Raw genomic sequence first — 19,822 nt, 5'->3', positions numbered from 1 at the left:
AATAACTTTCAAGGTTGAGAAAACAAGGTGGTAAGCATAGAGTACCAGTACTGTAATGAACAAGTGGGAGACGGACAATATCCATTCACACGGTACATGAAGATCTCAGACACGCCAAACATTTCTTTAATCCATAAAAGAGCGTATCGGGAAGAAAACTTTCACCTCATCTCTAATACACATTTAGTGAGCGTGTGAAACCTTTGGTGGGCTTCATTACCTGATACACAACATTTCCGTTCCCATTACCAAGTACGTCATAATTTTTGATTGGTAGCTGAACTCCTGTGTAGTGCAGTATTACGTAACAGCAAAACAGTCCGCCATGTTTCCCAAAATAATGAGGATCTCATTTCCCTGTTTCTTGTCAAGTGCAAGCACTGTTTTATAAACTTACAAAGCAAGTTGATGCAATTACCCTGTGTCAAAAGAATAACTTGGTGGCAAATGAGTATTCAGAGCTAATCTAATTCTTTTACTCTCACAAACTTGGTTTTGCTTTGTTTATGTTGAAAAAAAAAAATCCTCTACGTTTTACTTGCTTGAACGTTCAGGTTCAAACACTTGTTTTTGAACAAGCTGAAGCTTCATTTTCACATCATAGCAAAGCCAGTACATCAAAACCCATCAAGTTGATAATTTTCTCTTTCTTGGTTTGGTCGTTAATATACTATTCATTTCATACACAATAAATAACATGACTGTATATTTTATAATCCTGCTGCTCACTGATCATCATGTGTGTGTGTTTTGCGTTTGGTAGTGAGAGCGATGTCCTTGACCTGTGACAGCAGACTGTCCAGTTCTTTGGTCAATGTTTCCACTGTGCTGTGGTCATTGCTGCCTTCTGCCTGCAGTCTCTGCACCACCAGATCTGGTTACAGACAACAAAGCACGTTCACTGGGATGAGGTGTTAAATTAAGGTCTTGTGTCAGGCATGATATGAGATACAACTTTGAACATGAACATTCACTAAACTATGCAGTAAGTAATAAAACTGATGTTGACTAGGCCAGAAAAACCATGTCACTGACAATGAGATGAACAGCGAACATTTTTCCCCAGATAGACATAAACATAGACACATCAATGAGCAGCATACAGTGCTCTCACAGACTCTCTGGAATGTTGCAGAAAGCTTGGGAACAAACACCTTTAGCAGATGGAAAGAATACTTGTTTTTTTCTTGAACATGCACTGAAAGTGTAAGTTTAGCTGTATGCACATTTATGACAATAGATGCATCTTGAGGCATGCTCGCTGTTCACTAAAATGTGTGACAAGTAAATGTCAAACTTTACATGAACCTCCCCTGCCAAAAATCTGACAACCCTTGGCTCATGTTCAAAACATTACTTAATTCCTTCACCATTGCTTGAGGAAGTAATTCCCTCACCATCTGTTCTTTCAGAATCCTGTCTTCATCTCTTCAGTCAGGCTCTGCGAGTTTCAATATTCCTCTGGGCGTTGTATCTACACTAACTGTTGAGTTCTTACTTCAGAAGATCCAGTCTCAGACTTCTAAAGTACAACAGCTGACTACACTCCAACCCAACACATGAGCTGTGAAAGTAAGCTCCCACTTTTCGAATATCTGAATGTCAGTGGAAAAGTAAAATAATTTTAGGGATTTTTTTTCCCCCTCAGTGGGAGCATGATATAACTTGTTACAGGGTGTGTGAGCTGTTACAGTTACAGGCTGAAGGTCCCATAGCCTTTTATGGTCATCAGAGCAGTGATTTCATATTCAGTGTCTTGGGTTCAGGAAAGGGAGGCTGGGCCCAATCCTCTCATTCCGCTGTTTTCACCCTCCCCAGCTGAAGTTGGGTACCTGTTCAAACCTGGATGGAGTGAGGAAAATCAGAGTAAAGTGGCTTTCCCAAGGACACAACACCATGCCAAAGCGGGACCTCAAACCCTGATCACTGGGGAACGCTGGATCCAAAGTCCAATGTCTGACCAGTTCTGCCATGGCAACTCTCCTCCCAGTCTGAACTGTACATTCACTGAATTCAGAAAGCTTCTTAAAAAGCTGAGGGTACCTCCAATCCACGTGAACATACCTTGAAAATGTGTGAGTTGCGTGTACACCTGTTCCTCCATCAGCTCGTGCAGGTGAGCGAGGACAGCAGGCACCAGGCGGCCAGGTGCGTGCACCATGGCCTGGGTCAGGGTCTGGAACAGGATCACCACTGCCAGGTGCAGAGCCATGGCCGCCTCACTCTCCCCTCGCAGCTGTTCTGCTAACGACTGGCGGTGAGCAAACACCAGCTGCCTGGAAAGGGAATTCTTCTTTCAGTATCATTTTTAAACTTGAAGCTGGTAACAAGAGGGATTGATGCTGAAAGGTCATTTATTTGAACCCATTCTGCAGACTGGCAACAGTAAGAAATGGGAATCACAAACACACATAAAATACACAATATATTTCTCATCCTAGATGAATTATGCATTCATTCCACATTAGAGATCACATGGCAATAACTACATTCTGAAGAGACTTTCATTTTTATAGGTAAACAGATAAACATTCTGGGGGATGGGAAGGGGGGGGGGGGAAGAAAAGAAAAAGGTTGCTGCGCTGTATTGAAACTGCCTGGTAGGAGTGCCCCAAACTAAAAATCATAGTGAAAACAGGCACACACGCAAACACAAGCCCCTACAATAAAAATCATGGTGAAAACCAGCACACACGCAAACGCAAGCCCCTACAATAAAAATCATAGTGAAAACCGGCACACACGCAAACGCAAGCCCCTACAATAAAAATCATAGTGAAAACGGGCACACACACAAACGCAAGCCCCGACAATAAAAATCATGGTGAAAACAGAAACACATGATATTCAAACCCAAATACTAAAATCATGGGGTAAACAGACACTCTCCCATTCTCAAAGAAAAGCTCCAAAAACTGGAAAAACAATGCATGCACCCCTCCCTGCTCCCCACACAAACAAAAACAGACCCACTGATTAACAATGAGCACAAGCTTTCTCACAGAAAAAAACAAGAGAGGCAAGGCCCTCAAGGCTCACTTGTGGCAAATTAAGTCCCCTAACATTAATTACAGAGTAATTTCCCTTTTTTTACTATCTGCACCAAAACGTTTGCAAAATAAATAAAACTTCCATGCTTAGCAAAAGAAGTTCCTGTTTGAACAAAAAATGATACTAATGACTGCTCTTGTTGTTGTGTCAGAATATCAGATCAAAATGCCAAGTTTAGAGAATACAAAAAAATATAACAGTAAATGCAGTTTGCATATAATCAGGCTTCATTTTTTATTTTTTTGTGCCCATTCCAGAGGTGCAATATTGTTTTAAACAAGATGACTGGAAAGAACTGAATTTTTTAAACTATTTTTATCCCTAATTTGGTGTCAACTGACAAACTATTTGCAGAGAAAATGTCAATGTTAAAGTTTACCACGGACACACAGACACACACACAAACAACCGAACACCGGGTTAAAACATGGACTCGCTTTGTTTACACAAGTGAGTCAAAAACCATCCAACTTCCAGCAAAATAAATTTTCAACTTCAAGATGACCACTCCCACATCCCTGAACACAAAAGCCTTGCATTGTGAGAAGAAAAAGCTGCAATTCCAGCTCACCTTTCCTTGCGTTTGTCTGGTTTCTTGAGCATGATGCTCACATGGCTGCTGCTGCAAAACTGCTCCATGGGAGTCAGGAAATCCTCAAGGCTCTGGAAAAGTGTGTGCATCATTCTCTGTGTTGGTCATTCTACCGTGTAGATCATTTAATCATTCTGTGTGTACATCATTCTATGTGTTGACATTCTATAAAAATTGAAAGCATAATCATGCATGCACATGCACACACTATGTGGATCACCTGCATATGTACATGACCAGTACTCACAATATTATCATGGAACAGACACACGTTATGTATCATGTGAAATACAGTTAAAAAAAAAGATGGAGGGTCCCCATAGAATGTTAGTGCCATCAGGGCAGTGAAATCACAGCCACTGTGTCCAGGGCTCAGCATAGGAAGGTAGGGCCCAGTTCTCACCTTCCACCACTTTAACCTTCCCCAACAAAAGTCAGGTACGCATGCAGAGAGAGGAAAATCAGTCCTAAGAAAAACAGCACCATGCTGAAACAGGGCCTTCAACCTTCATCGCAGGTGAACTGGATCAGAACTCCACTCCTGACCAATTCTGCTACAGTGTCTCCATATCAAACACAGTTCTGCAAAATCACCAAAATAAATGTCCATATGTAAGATGTCTAAAATTGTGACAACAGGAGTAGGTCAGTGTCACAGCTTAACATTAGGAGTCACCTTTGAGAGTTCTTCACACCTGTAACAAGAGGGTCAGCTCTTACCTGACCGTTCAAGGCGATGTGCATTCTGGACAGTGGAGCCTGAACATCCTTTGGCAAATTGCTGATCAACTTCAGTCGGGCCTGAAAAAAAAAACACACAAAAAAACATCCAGAACTAATGGCTGAAAAATCACATCCAGAACTAATTGTTGAAAAGTCACATTCATAACTAATAGTTAAAAAATTACAACTAAAACTAGTGGATTAAACCTTCCATGTCATCTCCAACTGTATCCATGAATATATACATAAAATTATCTACATAAAAATCTCAAAAAAGAAGCAAAAACATAGACACTCACACAGAAACGGATTCTTTGAAAACAAAGCTAAAACATGCTCAAATAGCAAGAGACACTTTAAAATAAACAAATTTTGAAAACAAGGAGAAACATTTTAAATCTTGCAGAAAAAAGGATCATTACAGAGAAAAAGGATAACAGGCAATGACCAGCAATGAACCATATTTCTCCATCCTACAATTATTGATTAAGTTTTCGCAACATATCTGACAAAACAAGGAAAAAACACATACACTCGCACAGAAATGGATTCTTCAAAAGCAAAGCAAAATTGTGCACAAATAGCAACAGATACTTTGAAACACACACATAAAAACTCAACAACAACAAAAAGAAACATTTTAAATTTTGACCAAAAAAAAAAAAAGAAAAAAAGAAAAGATCAGTGACCACATAGAGATAAACCACATTTCTCCATTCTACATTTGATGACTGAGTTTTCATAACAGAAGGAAACTATTTGACATCAGCCATCACTGTGATATATCATGCATGCATAGCAGTGACCAGAAGAAGTACGACAAAGATTCACAAAGGGCCTCCCTCAAGCGCATGGCATTGACCAAACACATGGGAAACTCTAGCCTCCAGTCACTCAGCATGGCACAGCCGGGTCCAGTCTAGTGTCGCTGTCTGTGAGGAGCAGAGGATCAGCAACACCATTCTGAAATGGCAGCAATGCAAGATGGCACTTCACCCAGCCACACCTCCACAGCACCAGCTGCACCTCTGTCGGCAGTGCCACCAATACTTCAGAGCCCCGACTGGACTGGTCAGCCATTTACAGACGCCCCCATCACTGTGAAGCTCATACTCTTCCCTTGTGAAAGAGAAACAAAGATGGTGTGTCATGTGTTACCTCTGGTGTGAAGTTCGTGTCCTCTGAGGTGGTCAGCATGTGCTCTGTTGCCATGGCGTTCAGCAACAGGTTGGTGATGTCTGTACACAGAGTCTTCAGCAGATGGCGACACAGGTTTGTCTGATTAACGTCTGAAAATAAAACGCACACAAACACACAAACCTGAAAACACATACACACACAGAGTAAAACAATCACTCAGCTAATGACACACCTGACGGGCACAACAGCCAAGTGGTCACTGCACTGAACATTCAATCTGACGGTCCTGGGTTCGATCCTGATATCAGCCCCTGGTGGTCTAAGGGTGGAGATTTTGCCGATCTCCCAGGCCAATGTATGTGCCATCCTGCTAGTGCCTTAACTCCCTCTCTGTGGACACACATTTCGAAGATCAACTATGCACATATTTCGGTAAAGGATCCCCTAATCAATGTCAGTTTTTGGTGGGTAATGGAAACAAGAACACATCTGCATGCTGCCTGCACACAGCTGGGTAAAGATGGCCATACATACTATACTAGATACGAATGGGCCTGTAAAACTGCAGCCCACAAATACAGAAGGAAAGAAAGAAATGATACACATCAACAACAATAATGTTCTTTTCAGCCTTGAGGATAAGAACTCAGGGCTCTTTACGTGAAAGAAAAAACTTAGTTTTTTTTTTAATTACAAATGACATAAACCACTCATGACCACTCACTCTCACTCTCTCTACCTCATAACTGGAACCCTGAATTAAAAGAAAAGATGTGTGTGTGTGTGTGTGTGCATTCGTTTCATGATAAGAAATGACTTGTCACTTGAAATATCAGATCTATTTACATTTTGAATTCAGGGGGAAAATGTTATTTGCATCAGTGATACAGATTTGGAGTACATAATACCAAAGTAATACCTAAAAGCACATGTATACATACTAGACTGGATGGGTCCATTACAAATTCAAAAATAATCTAACACCAGCCAAACACTAGTAACCAAAATACAATAAGCAGCAGCATTTATTTATCTTTTTTTTTTTTTTTTTTTTTTACATTACAAACCAGGCATTACTATTATCCCAGTCTTCACAACTATGAAGGAGAACAGTGCTCAGTCACCTTTGAAGAGTTTAAGGCCCTTCTCAAAGAGATGGACGTTTGTCCACAAGCCTGAGATCTTGTCCTGCAGCTCTCCAAATGCCTTCTTTCTGTCGGCGCTCGTGCCTGTGCCTGAAGTCTGCAGAAAGATGGACTTGGCCACCTCTTGATACTGACGGGTGAGAGGCCTGAAAGTGGGGAGAAAGATAAAAAATCAATCAGTCATATGAAAGAAAATGATTTGGCGTCATATTCTTTTTCTTATGTGTTTGTGAGCTTAAGGATCACTTGTATGCTGTAACGTGTATGACAGTTTCTACCCCACTATGTAGGCAAAGGGGGCGGGGGTGAAAAAAGGAATGCTGACATATGGGCTGAGGGGTGAGAAAAGCAATGCTGACATATGGGCTGAGGGGTGAGAAAAGCAATGCTGACATATGGGCTGAGGGGTGAGAAACCAAATGCTGACAAAGGGGGAGAGAGTGAGAGGGTGGGGGGGTGGGGGTGAGAAAAGGAATGCTGACATAGAGGTAGGAGGGTGAGAAAAGGAATCCTGACATAGAGGTAGGAGGGTGAGAAAAGGAATGCAGACAGAGAGGGGGGTGGGGGAGGGTGGGGAGGGGAGAAAACGAATGCTCACAGAGAGGTGGAGGAGGGGGGGAAGAGAAAGGGAATGCTGACAATGGGGGGCAGGGGTGAGAAAGGGAATGCTGACAATGGGGGGCAGGGGTGAGAAAGGGAATGCTGACAATGGGGGGCAGGAGGGGGGGGTGTGAGAAAGGGAATTCTGACAATGGGGGGCGGGGGTGAGAAAGGGAATGCTGACAATGGGGGGCGGGGGTGAGAAAGGGAATGATGACAATGGGGGGCAGGGGGGGGGGGGGGAGAAAGGGAATGCTGACAATGGGGGGCAGGAGGGGGGTGTGTGAGAAAGGGAATGATGACAATGGGGGGCGGGGGTGAGAAAGGGAATGCTGACAATGGGGGGCGGGGGTGAGAAAGGGAATGATGACAATGGGGGGCGGGGGGAGGGGGGGGCTGGGGTGAGAAAGGGAATGCTGACAATGGGGGGTGGGGGGGGGGCGGGGGTGAGAAAGGGAATGCTGACAATGGGGGGCAGGGGTGAGAAAGGGAATGCTGACATATGGGCTGAGGGGTGAGAAACCAAATGCTGACAAAGGGGGAGAGAGTGAGGAAGTGGGGGGGAGGGGAGAAAAGGAATGCTGACAGAGAGGTGGAGGGGGGGGGGGGGCGGATAAAAGGAATGCTGAGGGAGGGTGTTGGGGGTGGGTGTGTGTGTGTGGGGGGTGTGTGGATAAAAGGAATGCTGAGAGGAATGAAGGAAATGCAACACCACCTGTGGAGCTGGGTGGCGATGTCCCTCAGCAGGGTGTTGGGGCAGTCGGCCAGGGAACCCTGCGACTGCAACACCCCCTGTATCTCCTTCACCTCCATGAAAGCCGCAGACTCCTGCTGCCCTCGACTGCTCCCCCCTGCTGCCCCCCCTCTCCCGTCGTCATCGGAGTCCTCTTCCACCTCCCGGGCACCCCTGCCCTTCTTCTTTGCTGATTTGGTCTTCACCTCTCGCCCGCCTGTGCCCTCCTTTTTGCTGCCCGCTGCCCAGCAAAACACATCATCTCCTTAACACACAAAACCACACAGTGTTGGTGCTGAAAGAGGATTTGGACAGAGGAGTGTTTGTTGGGACAGAGGAGTGTTTGTTGGGACAGAGGAGTGTTTGTTGGTGCTGAAAGAGGATTTGGACAGAGGAGTGTTTGTTGGGACAGAGGGGTGTTTGTTGGCGCTGAAGGAGGATTTGGACAGAGGAGTGTTTGTTGGGACAGAGGAGTGTTTGTTAGGACAGAGGAGTGTTTGTTGGTGCTGAAAGAGGATTTGGACAGAGGGGTGTTTGTTGGTGCTGAAGGAGGATTTGGACAGAGGAGTGTTTGTTGGGACAGAGGAGTGTTTGTTAGGACAGAGGAGTGTTTGTTGGTGCTGAAAGAGGATTTGGACAGAGGGGTGTTTGTTGGGACAGAGGAGTGTTTGTTGAGGAGTGTTTGTTGGGACAGAGGAGTGTTTGTTGGGACAGAGGAGTGTTTGTTGGGACAGAGTGTTTGTTGGGACAGAGGAGTGTTTGTTGGTGCTGAAGGAAGATTTGGACAGAGGAGTGTTTGTTGGGACAGAGGAGTGTTTGTTGGGACAGAGTGTTTGTTGGGACAGAGGAGTGTTTGTTGAGGAGTGTTTGTTGGGACAGAGGAGTGTTTGTTGGTGCTGAAGGAAGATTTGGACAGAGGAGTGTTTGTTGGGACAGAGGAGTGTTTGTTGGGACAGAGGAGTGTTTGCTGGTGCTGAAAGAGGATTTGGACAGAGGGGTGTTTGTTGGTGCTGAAAGAGGATTTGGACAGAGGGGTGTTTGTTGGTGCTGAAGGAAGATGGAAGCAGTGTAGGTGAGGGCCTGGGATTGATTTCCAATCACGCCCTTTTTCCCTAATTTGACTGCAAAATCAAACTGAGCATCTAGTCATTCGGATGAGACGATAAAACAAATTCCCGTGTGCAGCACACACTTGGCGCACTGAAAAATAACCAAAGGCAACTAAAGTGTTGTCTTCTGTTGAAGAAATTCACTCTGACAGGTACACAAACATATCTGCATCACTCCAGGCCTGACAAGCGTGCTGGGTTATGCTGCAGTCCATCACCTGCTCGGCAGATATGGTCGAGTGCATATGGATTTGTCCACATGCAGTGACGCCACCTTGAGGAACTAAAGCAGAAACTACCAAAACCTGTACCTGCAGCCTTTTTTCTTCGCTGGTCCTTCTTGTCCTCCTTCCCAGCATCCTCAAGTCCGGCCATCTTGGCAGCTGAGGTTCTGTCTCCGTCTCCTTTCAGCAGGGCTGGGTTTTCCTGAACATCCTGTGTGGGCATGTCTACATGTATCAAAGTCAGACAGGGCTGGGTTTTCCTGAACATCCTGTGTGGGCATGTCTACATGTATCAAAGTCAGACAGGGCTGGGTTTTCCTGAACATCCTGTGTGGGTATGTCTACATGTATCAAAGTCAGACAGGGCTGGGTTTTCCTGAACATCCTGTGTGGGTATGTCTACATGTATCAAAGTCAGACGCGTCCAACTATGACCATGAGAACAGCAGAGAATGCAACTGCTGTCCCAATAATCTAGACTAGAATTTAGTGACAGTGGAAAGCGTCTTGCCCAAAATGCATCCCCACTCTCTCGGCCAAGAGGGCTTTAGGACAGTCAGCGATGGGATGGTCCCCAAAGGACAACTAAACCAAAGGCTGCTGCAATGAAAGCCAGTGCAATCTTGCCTCCTAGTTTGAAAGTGGTCATCCTTCACAAAAAAGAAAAGAAAAGAGAAGAAAAAAAAGCTGTCTATGAATTTCCACTGCAGTGGAGAAACCACTGATCATAAAGCTCTCACTCTGCTGATGGTCCAACTGTAAGCTTGCATCAATCACTGAAATAAGCAGAGCTTTGAGGCCATGTGTGACCACGATCAAATGATACTTTCCCAGCGTGCACAATTAACATTGTGTTCTGCTGGCAGTGGCCTCAGTCTCTTTGGATAATCATCAGTTTCAAGTTTCAAACCGGTTTCTTTATTCTTTGCCTCTGAAAGAAAAGGTCTTCAGAAACAAACGATGCAGTATTACAAAATCAAGTTTTGTGCATAAATCTAACAAATCAACGCAGTGTTAAAAAAATCAAGTTAGTGAACAAATCTAACAATTCAATGCAGTGTTACAAAATCAGGTTTTGTGAACTGATCTGACAAAAATCAATCCAATGTTAAAAAAATAAGGTTTGTGAACTGATTTAACAAATTCACTGTAGTGTTACAATATCATCAAGTTTTGTGAACTTAACTCTGCAGAAATTTCATGAACAACAACAACAAAATAAACAAGGTGATTCCATACCTAAACAAAGATAACAATCAATTAAAATCCAAATAAAAATCTGTATGTGTAAAGATCTGCACAATGATCAATGAAGAAAAAGAGCAAATATAAAATCTCAGACATTATCCTTGATGAGAAATTACAGGTGTGCGCACTCAGAACCAGTACAGCATATTTCAAGGTCACTGAAAACCCAAGGGTGCTTCAAATCATCAGCAAGAAATTTGAGACTGGGTTGTGAGACAAGCAAACTGAGTGCTAAACCGTTACGCTTCCAAGTCCTCATAAGCGGAGTTTATCCTCAAAACTTGTTCCCTTATACTTTTTTTTCTTAAGTGCACACATCTCTTTCTGTGTCCATATAATGAAAAACTATTTCACAAGTCACACTTACACGTTAACAATTCGTTGTGTGACACAAAAAACTTCTCATTCGTCAGATAAACAACACAAAAAACTAAACCCTAAATTTTTCAGGTAAAATAAAAAATTCCCACACTCAACTATTTCACCCACCTTTTCCGCCTTTTGTCTGATGAGGTCAGTGAACAATCTGCCGCTGTTGGTCACCAACTTCTGACTGGCCACAATGGAATCCCCACATACAAAAGCCCCTTGGTGGTCTCGCAGAATGTGCGACACAAGTTCGCTGATGTCCTTGCGACTGAGTGACGAGGGTAACATAGTCTGAAGAAAAGCAGCAAAATTCCAGTTCATCTATTTCATTCTGTGCGGTATTCCGTTTGAACAGTAAATTCTGTGTCGCTCTCTCTCGTACATACAAACTGGGAAAGGTATCAAAAATGTTTGTTATCATCAACAGAAACAAATCAGTACTGATACAAAGTGTTATTAACTTATTTTTTTTATTCTAACATTGTTTAGTCTGTATCCGAGCTGTTCACACACACACACACACACACGCAGACATACAGACACACACACACCCTCCCACCCCCACACACACCTTGACATCCACCCAGGTGTCATTGGTGAGAGCGTCCTCCACGCTGGCCGACACCTGGTCCTGCAGGGCGGGGCCCACACAGCAGGAGCCCAGCATCAGGAGTCGCTCCCCCTTCAGCCGCTTCCTGATTGTGTTCTTCACGTCGCTCAGACCCAGACGCGTCAGAGAGTCGTACTCTGTCGTACACATCACATCACATCATTATAGCCCAGCCTTCACCTTGTCCAGACCCAGACGCGTCAGAGAGTCGTACTCTGTTGTACACATCACACGACATCATTATAGCCCAGCCTTCACCTTGTCCAGACCTAGACATGTCAGAGAGTCGTACTCTGTCGTACACATCACACGACATCATTATAGCCCAGCCTTCACCTTGTCCAGACCTAGACATGTCAGAGAGTCGTACTCTGTCGTACACATCACACGACATCATTATAGCCCAGCCTTCACCTTGTCCAGACCTAGACATGTCAGAGAGTCGTACTCTGTCGTACACATCACACGACATCATTATAGCCCAGCCTTCACCTTGTCCAGACCTAGACATGTCAGAGAGTCGTACTCTGTCGTACACATCACACGACATCATTATAGCCCAGCCTTCACATCACACGACATCCTTATAGCCCAGCCTTCACCTTGTCCAGACCTAGACATGTCAGAGAGTCGTACTCTGTCGTACACATCACATCACATCATTATAGCCCAGCCTTCACCTTGTCCAGAACTAGACGCGTCAGAGAGTCGTACTCTGTCGTACACATCACATCACATCATTATAGCCCAGCCTTCACCTTGTCCAGACCTAGACATGTCAGAGAGTCGTACTCTGTCGTACACATCACATCATATCATTATAGCCCAGCCTTCGCCTTGTCCAGACCTAGACATGTCAGAGAGTCGTACTCTGTCGTACACATCACATCACATCATTATAGCCCAGCCTTCACCTTGTCCAGAATTAGACATGTCAGAGAGTCGTACTCTGTCGTACATATCACATCACATCATTATAGCCCAGCCTTCACCTTGTCCAGACCCAGACGCATCAGAGAGTCGTACTCTGTTGTACACATCACATCATTATAGCCCAGCCTTCACCTTGTCCAGACCTAGACATGTCAGAGAGTCGTACTCTGTCGTACACATCACATCACATTATAGCCCAGCCTTCACCTTGTCCAGACGCAGACGCGTCAGAGAGTCATACTCTGTCATACACATCACATCACATCATTATAGCCCAGCCTTCACCTTGTCCAGACCTAGACATGTCAGAGAGTCGTACTCTGTCGTACACATCACATCATTATAGCCCAGCCTTCACCTTGTCCAGACCTAGACATGTCAGAGAGTCATACTCTGTCGTACACATCACATCACATCATTATAGCCCAGCCTTCACCTTGTCCAGACCCAGACACGTCAGAGAGTCGTACTCTGTCGTACACATCACATCACATCATTATAGCCCAGCCTTCACCTTGTCCAGACCCAGACATGTCAGAAAATGTTTTTGCAGAGTTAAAAACAAAAAACAAAACAAAACAGAAACAACAGATTAGAAAATCCGGCACAAGTACAGTCAAATTCATGCACATAGACTACAACAGGCTTCTGACATTGACCATTCTTTCAATTTTCTGTCAGGAAAAACACACACACAAAAACAAAAAAACAACTAACCTGAGCACAAACATAATTATATATGACACACAAAATCATACACAATGAAGCATACAAAACTTGCCAAAAGGCACCTCACCTGTCTGGGTAACAAAGAAAAAACACAACATATCCACAGCATCCCATTATCAAGGCACACATAATACAAAAACTAGTCAAGGCTTTGTATGAGAAAATACAGGTGAATGGATCAGCAAGGCAGAAAAAAAAATCGTAAAGAAAGAGATCACAGATAGAAAAGAAAAAGCCAGAAACAAGGATAAAATGCAAATACCCAGTTCATTATAAAAATGGGAGTTTGTAGTGTACTGCCTGCTTGGTTAAATGTACTTACCATTTCAAACTGATGCAAACTAGACCCACTTTTTCGCTCTGTTTGGTCAAAATTTTCACTGTCTCCAAAGACGCATTGGCCCAACTACATATGGGAAAACCTATGGGCTATGGGACCAGAGATAGTCTCTTGAGACAGCACTATCCAAGCCTCATGGATTCAGCCATTGCCGGGTGGCATGCAAAGCCTATGGATCAAAATAGGTCATTCCCAAAACTTCAAGACCGACAGAGAAAGTAAAACAAGACAGAGACTGAGCAAAAAACATAACATCAAACCAAATGTCCAGAACTGACGCAAGCAATGAATATGACTTCAATTCTGAGACGAAAAATGCTCCAGAATGTCACACAAAACAACAAGCATGGAAGAAAATAACATTTCAATAGCATTAAAGGCCAGCTATGGCAGAACAACTTGTTAATCTATTTATCTCAGTGAGTGATGGTCATGGGAATGATTCAACAGTTCTGGCTGAATATGGCATTTGGCTGGCAAGCAGATGGCAAGCTAAGAGTGGGATGTGTTCTTACTGAGTTAGTCGCAAATTCTGGCCAAACAGAGCAAACCAATAGGCCTAGTTTGCATCAGTTTGACATGGTACAGTATTTGACACCAAAATGCATGACAAAGACACTGACATGAATCAAAAGCCTTCTACAAGTGTGAGAATTAAAAAAATAGAAAAAAGCAAACAGAAAAAAACAGACACATTAGCCTCTCAAGAGATATCTACCCATATTCATGTACCACTCACCTAAATACCCGTTCTGGGCATAGAAACTGTCCAGCCACTGGTTCTGGGCCCGGGTGTAGATTTCAGGGTAGAATATGGATTTATCTTGCCGAGCGCCTGAAACGCTGCCCAGCACTCGTCCTTGCTTCAACAGTTCATCTAGCAATGCTGCAGACAGGCATTTGAATAGAATGGAATAAAATAAAATAGAACAGAACGGATGGAACAGATTAGAATATGTTTTTATTACCATGTTTATTGTGGGCAATCGCAAATAAAAACGTAAACTGGAAATCTTATAGAAAGACAATTGTAGGAATTTAGAATGGCATGGAGTGCTTGTACAATGTCAGACACAAAGCACACAAAAACACACCCTCATACACAAATACATACAGAATAATAACAATGTCCATTAATATAGGACCGTTTTCTCTCTAAGAGCTCAGGGCACTTTACATGCAAAAAAAAAAGTGAAAAAATTACAAGAACCATTCATGACCACTCTTTCTCCATTCCCCTTCAACCCTCTCCCTCTCATCCGTCATACATACAGAGCTGGCACATGTATCAAAGCACACAAACAGAAATATGACAGAGGAAATACAGTCAATCCACAAAATTCTTATATTAACTGGAGTGCCTTAATCACGAAGAGACTGCTTGAAAAGGAATGCTTTTAGATTTATTTCAAAGGATATGAGTGAAGGACTGCAAGGGGCTGAGATGTCAGTGAATTCCAAGTTCGTACAGCTGAAGACCCAAAAGGCTCTCATGCCGTGTTGTTTCATGGTCTGATGTTGCGTTAATGTGTGGTGAACTGTTGTGGTGTGGGAACATGTCCAGAAACATGTGCACATGCGTGTACACGCATGTACGTGTGCCCATGCTTGTGTGCTGGTAAGTGCATTGCAGCGCTACATGCTTCATCACACACTCACTTCTCTGTTAGTTACTGTCACAGGCTGTAAATCACTCAACACTTTACAAACAATGCATCAATACTTACAGTGAAATAATCTCTCCTGGCAGCCGGCCTTCACGCGGATTCCTCCAACAGGGGTTGGACTGAAACAGTAAAGACAACACTGTTCTCCAAACAAACACAACAGGTCCTCAAAAACCAAACAACAAAGACAACACTATTCTCCAAACAAACACAACAGGTCCTCAAAAACCAAACAACAAAGACAACACTATTCTCCAAACAAACACAACAGGTCCTCAAAAACCAAACAACAAAGACAACACTATTCTCCAAACAAACACAACAGGTCCTCAAAAAACAAAGAACAAAGAGGTCAGCAGGCTTCAGGAAACTACTGGAAGAGAAACTGGGCGTATCCTTCATTTGAAAAATGAGGAAGACACTAGGAAATCAAAGAAAGAGAGACGTAATTCAACAGAAGAAGTTTTTGGGGGGGTGATGCAAGTAGACACACATATAAAAAAAAAAAAACACTGTTGAAGTGGCAATTTTTTTTTAAGCTTTGAATCAGCCACCATAGCATCTCAAAACGCACTAGCTTTTTCTAGCCTTTTGAGTTATCCTTTCCTGTGATGTCAAAGAGAAAGAGAGTGAAAGAAAGACTGCACTCCATTAACACTGACTCGTGTATGTGTGCGTACATACATGCATGCCTGTTTGAAAACACTGCAAAATGACATAAAATATTTTAAAAAAACAAAAAAACAATAAACAAAAATGATATAAATAAATACAAGCAAATAAGTAATTACACAGAAATAAAAACAGAAAAAAAACATACATAGAAAGTATTTCTTCTTCTTCGTTCGTGGGCTGAAATTCCCACGTTCACTCGTATGTACACAAGAGGGCTTTTACGTGTATGACGGTTTTTACCCCGCCATGTAGGCAGCCATACTCCGTTTTCAGGGGGGGAAGTAAGAAATGAAAATAAGAATCAAAATGAGCCACATCCAGCAAACTTATTCACCAATCTGCAGTCTCACAGATGCCCTCTATCCACACATACAATCCCTGGCCTCTTCCTCTATCTACACATACATGCAAATATATTCACAAGCACGCACACACACACACACACACACACACACACACACACTAATACCTCTAGCAAGAGACAACCCTATTGTTGCCATGTTTTTTTTACATGCGCTAAGTGCATGCTACATACAGGATTTTGTTTTATTGTCTCATCTGAATGACTACCATCCAGACAAACACTCAAGGCCAAGGGGAAGAAAATCCTGACGAGTTTAAGATTTGGTCCTGTGCACTTAGATTCTCTCGCTTCCTAAGAGTACACGTTACCAATGGGCCACCCCTGTACGCTATACAGGTAAGTTCAGCTTTTGATTTGGAGTCCGGAAACTTTCTTCAAAAGGATTTCAGTTTTTGGTGTATAATACCAGTGTTGTCACATTATATCCTCTATGCTCCAACAGGGGTCAAAGGGTTCAATATTCCTGATTCTTCAGTTCGATTAACTCAACTCACACAGTCAGCTCACACGATCAACTCACACAGTCAACTCACACGATCAACTCACACAGTCAGCTCACACGATCAACTCACACAGTCAGCGCGCTGAAGGCCCCACGGATCCTGGCCCTCATCCGCTGGACGAAGCTGTCGGTGAAGATCATGTCCTTGTCCTGGCTGTCCATGTGACCCTGGATGACTCCACCCAGGTTCCCCTCGACAACCTCCCGCACAAACTCCGGCGGCAGGTCGTACGACTTGGCCAGTTCCGCCACCGTCACGTGGCCTTGCTCCTTCAACAGGTCATTGATCTCATCCGCCAGTTTGTCACGGTATGAGCTGGACACAAACACAACAGGTGAGAGAGAGATGACATTTATGATAACGATAATGATCTTTATTCACTAGAAGGCTAAAGCCCCTTAGATAACCATTATGAAAATGATATGATCTTTATTCATATGAAGGCTGAAGCCCCTTAGATAACCATTATGATAACGATATGATCTTTATTCACAAGAAGGCTAAAGCCCCTTAGATAACCATTCTGTTAACGATAATGATCTTTATTCACAAGAAGGCTAAAGCCCCATACTGAAGGGGGTCACATATCAAATCAAATCAAATCAAGTTGTTTTTTAGCCCAGACGACCCATGAAGGGGACATTTCAGAACTGACCACCAGTCTGTTCTTGATGCCAGTCACAGAGAACAAAATGTTAATAAAAGGTTCATTTTCTTAACCGAACAGATTTTACCAGAACTGTCCAGTTCCAAGTTCCATTATCAAAGCTTTGTATGGTAGTGTTTTGACAACATCCATACGGAACGATACGAACCAATGTAAAATTATGCATACAATGGATGCCTCCCTGACGCTCCATGCACAAGAGATACAGAGAGAAAGAAAGGAGGAAGAAAGAGAAGAAGGATGAAAGACAGAGAGACAGACAGACAGAGGGAGTTAAAGGCTGGCTGAAACAAAGAGGGAGTTTGATAACATAAACTTTCAGGACAAGTCTGTAACAACTACAAACAATGTTAATCATTATTTTCTGAAGAACGAAGGGCTCTTTTACACGAATGCACAAATTTCAGTACTTAAAGACTAATCTTTTGTAAATGCCTGTCCAAAAAAAAAAAAAAAAAGTACATATGTTTTTTCTTGTACGCTCTGCTCACATACTTAAGTACTTAGACCCAATTACATCATGACACATTGGTTTCAGGAAACAGTTGCATGTCACACGTCACATCATTTATCAGTCAATCCTAAGAAACACCACGGGTGTTAAATTGAAAATTCTAATTCTTGTATCTTGCATGTATCGTAGTCTTGAGAAATGATATATTCTTGTATCTTGTATAAATTGATGTCTTGAGAAATGATACAACATTCTTGTATCTTTTATGTATTGTCGTCTTGAGAAGTAATAAAATATTCATGTATCCTGTATGTATTGTTGTCTTCAGAAATAACAAAATATTCTTGTATCATGTACATATCATCGTCTTGAGAAATAATAAAATATCCTTATTCCTGTATGTACTGTCGTCTTGAGAAATAATAAAATATTCTTGCATCTTGTATGTATCGCCGTCTTGAGAAATGATATATTCTTGTATCTTGTATGTATCGTCGTCTACCTTGGCCCTTACCTGTCAATAAGCTGTCCGAGAATGAGAGTGAGGTTGTGGTCGTGTTTCACCATGTCGTTGACCTTGGCTTCCACATGGCTGAGGTCCACATTCAAGGCCTGCTGCAGATCCACCAAGTTGATCCTCCCTGCCACGCATTATCCAGTATCAGCATTCGTCAATCATGGCATTCCCTTGGGAAAGGTGCTGTGTCTATGCTTCCTGTAGATTTTTTTTTAAAGGGTCAGAATGACCCCTTCAACTCAAGGGTGAGGGGAAAGTAGAGTGGGTGCTGCGGGGGGTGGGGAGGGGGGAGGGGGAGGGGAAGGAGGAGGGAGGGGGTGGAGGGAGCTGGAGGACAGGGGGAGGTGTGGTGTGGGGTTGTTAATGTTATGTGATGGGAATGGAGAAGTAAAAGACAAAAAAAAACCCAACAACAAAGCCCGAAAATGGAGTATGTCTGCCTACATGGTGGGGGTAAAAATGGTCATACATGTATGTAAAAGCCCACTTCTTATATGAGTGCACATGGAGTTGCAGCCCATGAATGCAGAAGAAGAAGAAAAGACACAAACACTGTCATTCCCTCTCATTATGCCTTACAATGTGAATGTGACTCCTTGATTTGTGCTGACAGAGCTGTTATCAAGTAAATATCAAGTCTTCCCTACACACACAGTGACACCCCCCTCTTCCCACTCCACTCACACACGCAACACACATATATATACACAACACCACACACACACAGCACCACACAACACACAAACATTCATCAACGGACCTCCACATTCTGTCAGCTCGTCTCTGACCTCCTTGGCCAGGTGTTCAGGTGTGAGGTACTCCTTGCCATCAGAGGTGTACAGGATACACACACACACACACAGAGCGTTCATCAACATACCTCCACATACTGTCAGCTCGTCTCTGATCTCCTTGGCCAGGTGTTCAGGTGTGAGGTACTCCTTGCCATCAGAGGTGTACAGGACACACACACACACACACACACACACACAGAGCGTTCATCAACATACCTCCACATACTGTCAGCTCGTCTCTGATCTCCTTGGCCAGGTGTTGAGGTGTGAGGTACTCCTTGCCATCAGAGGTGTACAGGACACACACACACACACACACACACAGAGCGTTCATCAACATACCTCCACATACTGTCAGCTCGTCTCTGATCTCCTTGGCCAGGTGTTCAGGTGTGAGGTACTCCTTGCCATCAGAGGTGTACAGGATACACACACACACACACACACACACACACAGAGCGTTCATCAACATACCTCCACATACTGTCAGCTCGTCTCTGATCTCCTTGGCCAGGTGTTCAGGTGTGAGGTACTCCTTGCCATCAGAGGTGTACAGGATACACACACACACACACACACAGAGCGTTCATCAACATACCTCCACATACTGTCAGCTCGTCTCTGATATCCTTGGC

General features: G+C 43.4%; 1 protein-coding gene across 1 annotated transcript in view; it reads right to left on the bottom strand.

Annotated features, from left to right (window-relative positions):
* Positions 1-111: 111 nt before the first annotated feature.
* LOC143282673 (E3 UFM1-protein ligase 1-like) overlaps positions 112-19,822 on the bottom strand; it is a 22,913-nt gene continuing 3,202 nt past the window's right edge. Inside the window, exons 3-16 of the mRNA XM_076588342.1 lie at positions 18,391-18,517; positions 16,825-17,070; positions 15,274-15,332; positions 14,286-14,432; positions 11,506-11,681; positions 11,055-11,225; positions 9,405-9,528; positions 7,967-8,225; positions 6,631-6,797; positions 5,525-5,655; positions 4,364-4,444; positions 3,623-3,714; positions 2,065-2,276; positions 112-874 (exon numbers count right to left, since the gene is read on the bottom strand). Coding sequence (XP_076444457.1) covers positions 726-874; positions 2,065-2,276; positions 3,623-3,714; positions 4,364-4,444; positions 5,525-5,655; positions 6,631-6,797; positions 7,967-8,225; positions 9,405-9,528; positions 11,055-11,225; positions 11,506-11,681; positions 14,286-14,432; positions 15,274-15,332; positions 16,825-17,070; positions 18,391-18,517 — 2,141 coding nt within the window. The 3' untranslated portion in view covers positions 112-725. The remainder of the gene's footprint in view (positions 875-2,064; positions 2,277-3,622; positions 3,715-4,363; positions 4,445-5,524; positions 5,656-6,630; positions 6,798-7,966; positions 8,226-9,404; positions 9,529-11,054; positions 11,226-11,505; positions 11,682-14,285; positions 14,433-15,273; positions 15,333-16,824; positions 17,071-18,390; positions 18,518-19,822) is intronic.

Source organism: Babylonia areolata, chromosome 6 (assembly GCF_041734735.1).
Source record: "Babylonia areolata isolate BAREFJ2019XMU chromosome 6, ASM4173473v1, whole genome shotgun sequence".
Lineage (NCBI taxonomy): Eukaryota > Metazoa > Mollusca > Gastropoda > Neogastropoda > Buccinidae > Babylonia > Babylonia areolata.
Note: the sequence above shows the minus strand (reverse complement) of the source record. Positions and strands in the feature narration are given on the sequence as shown.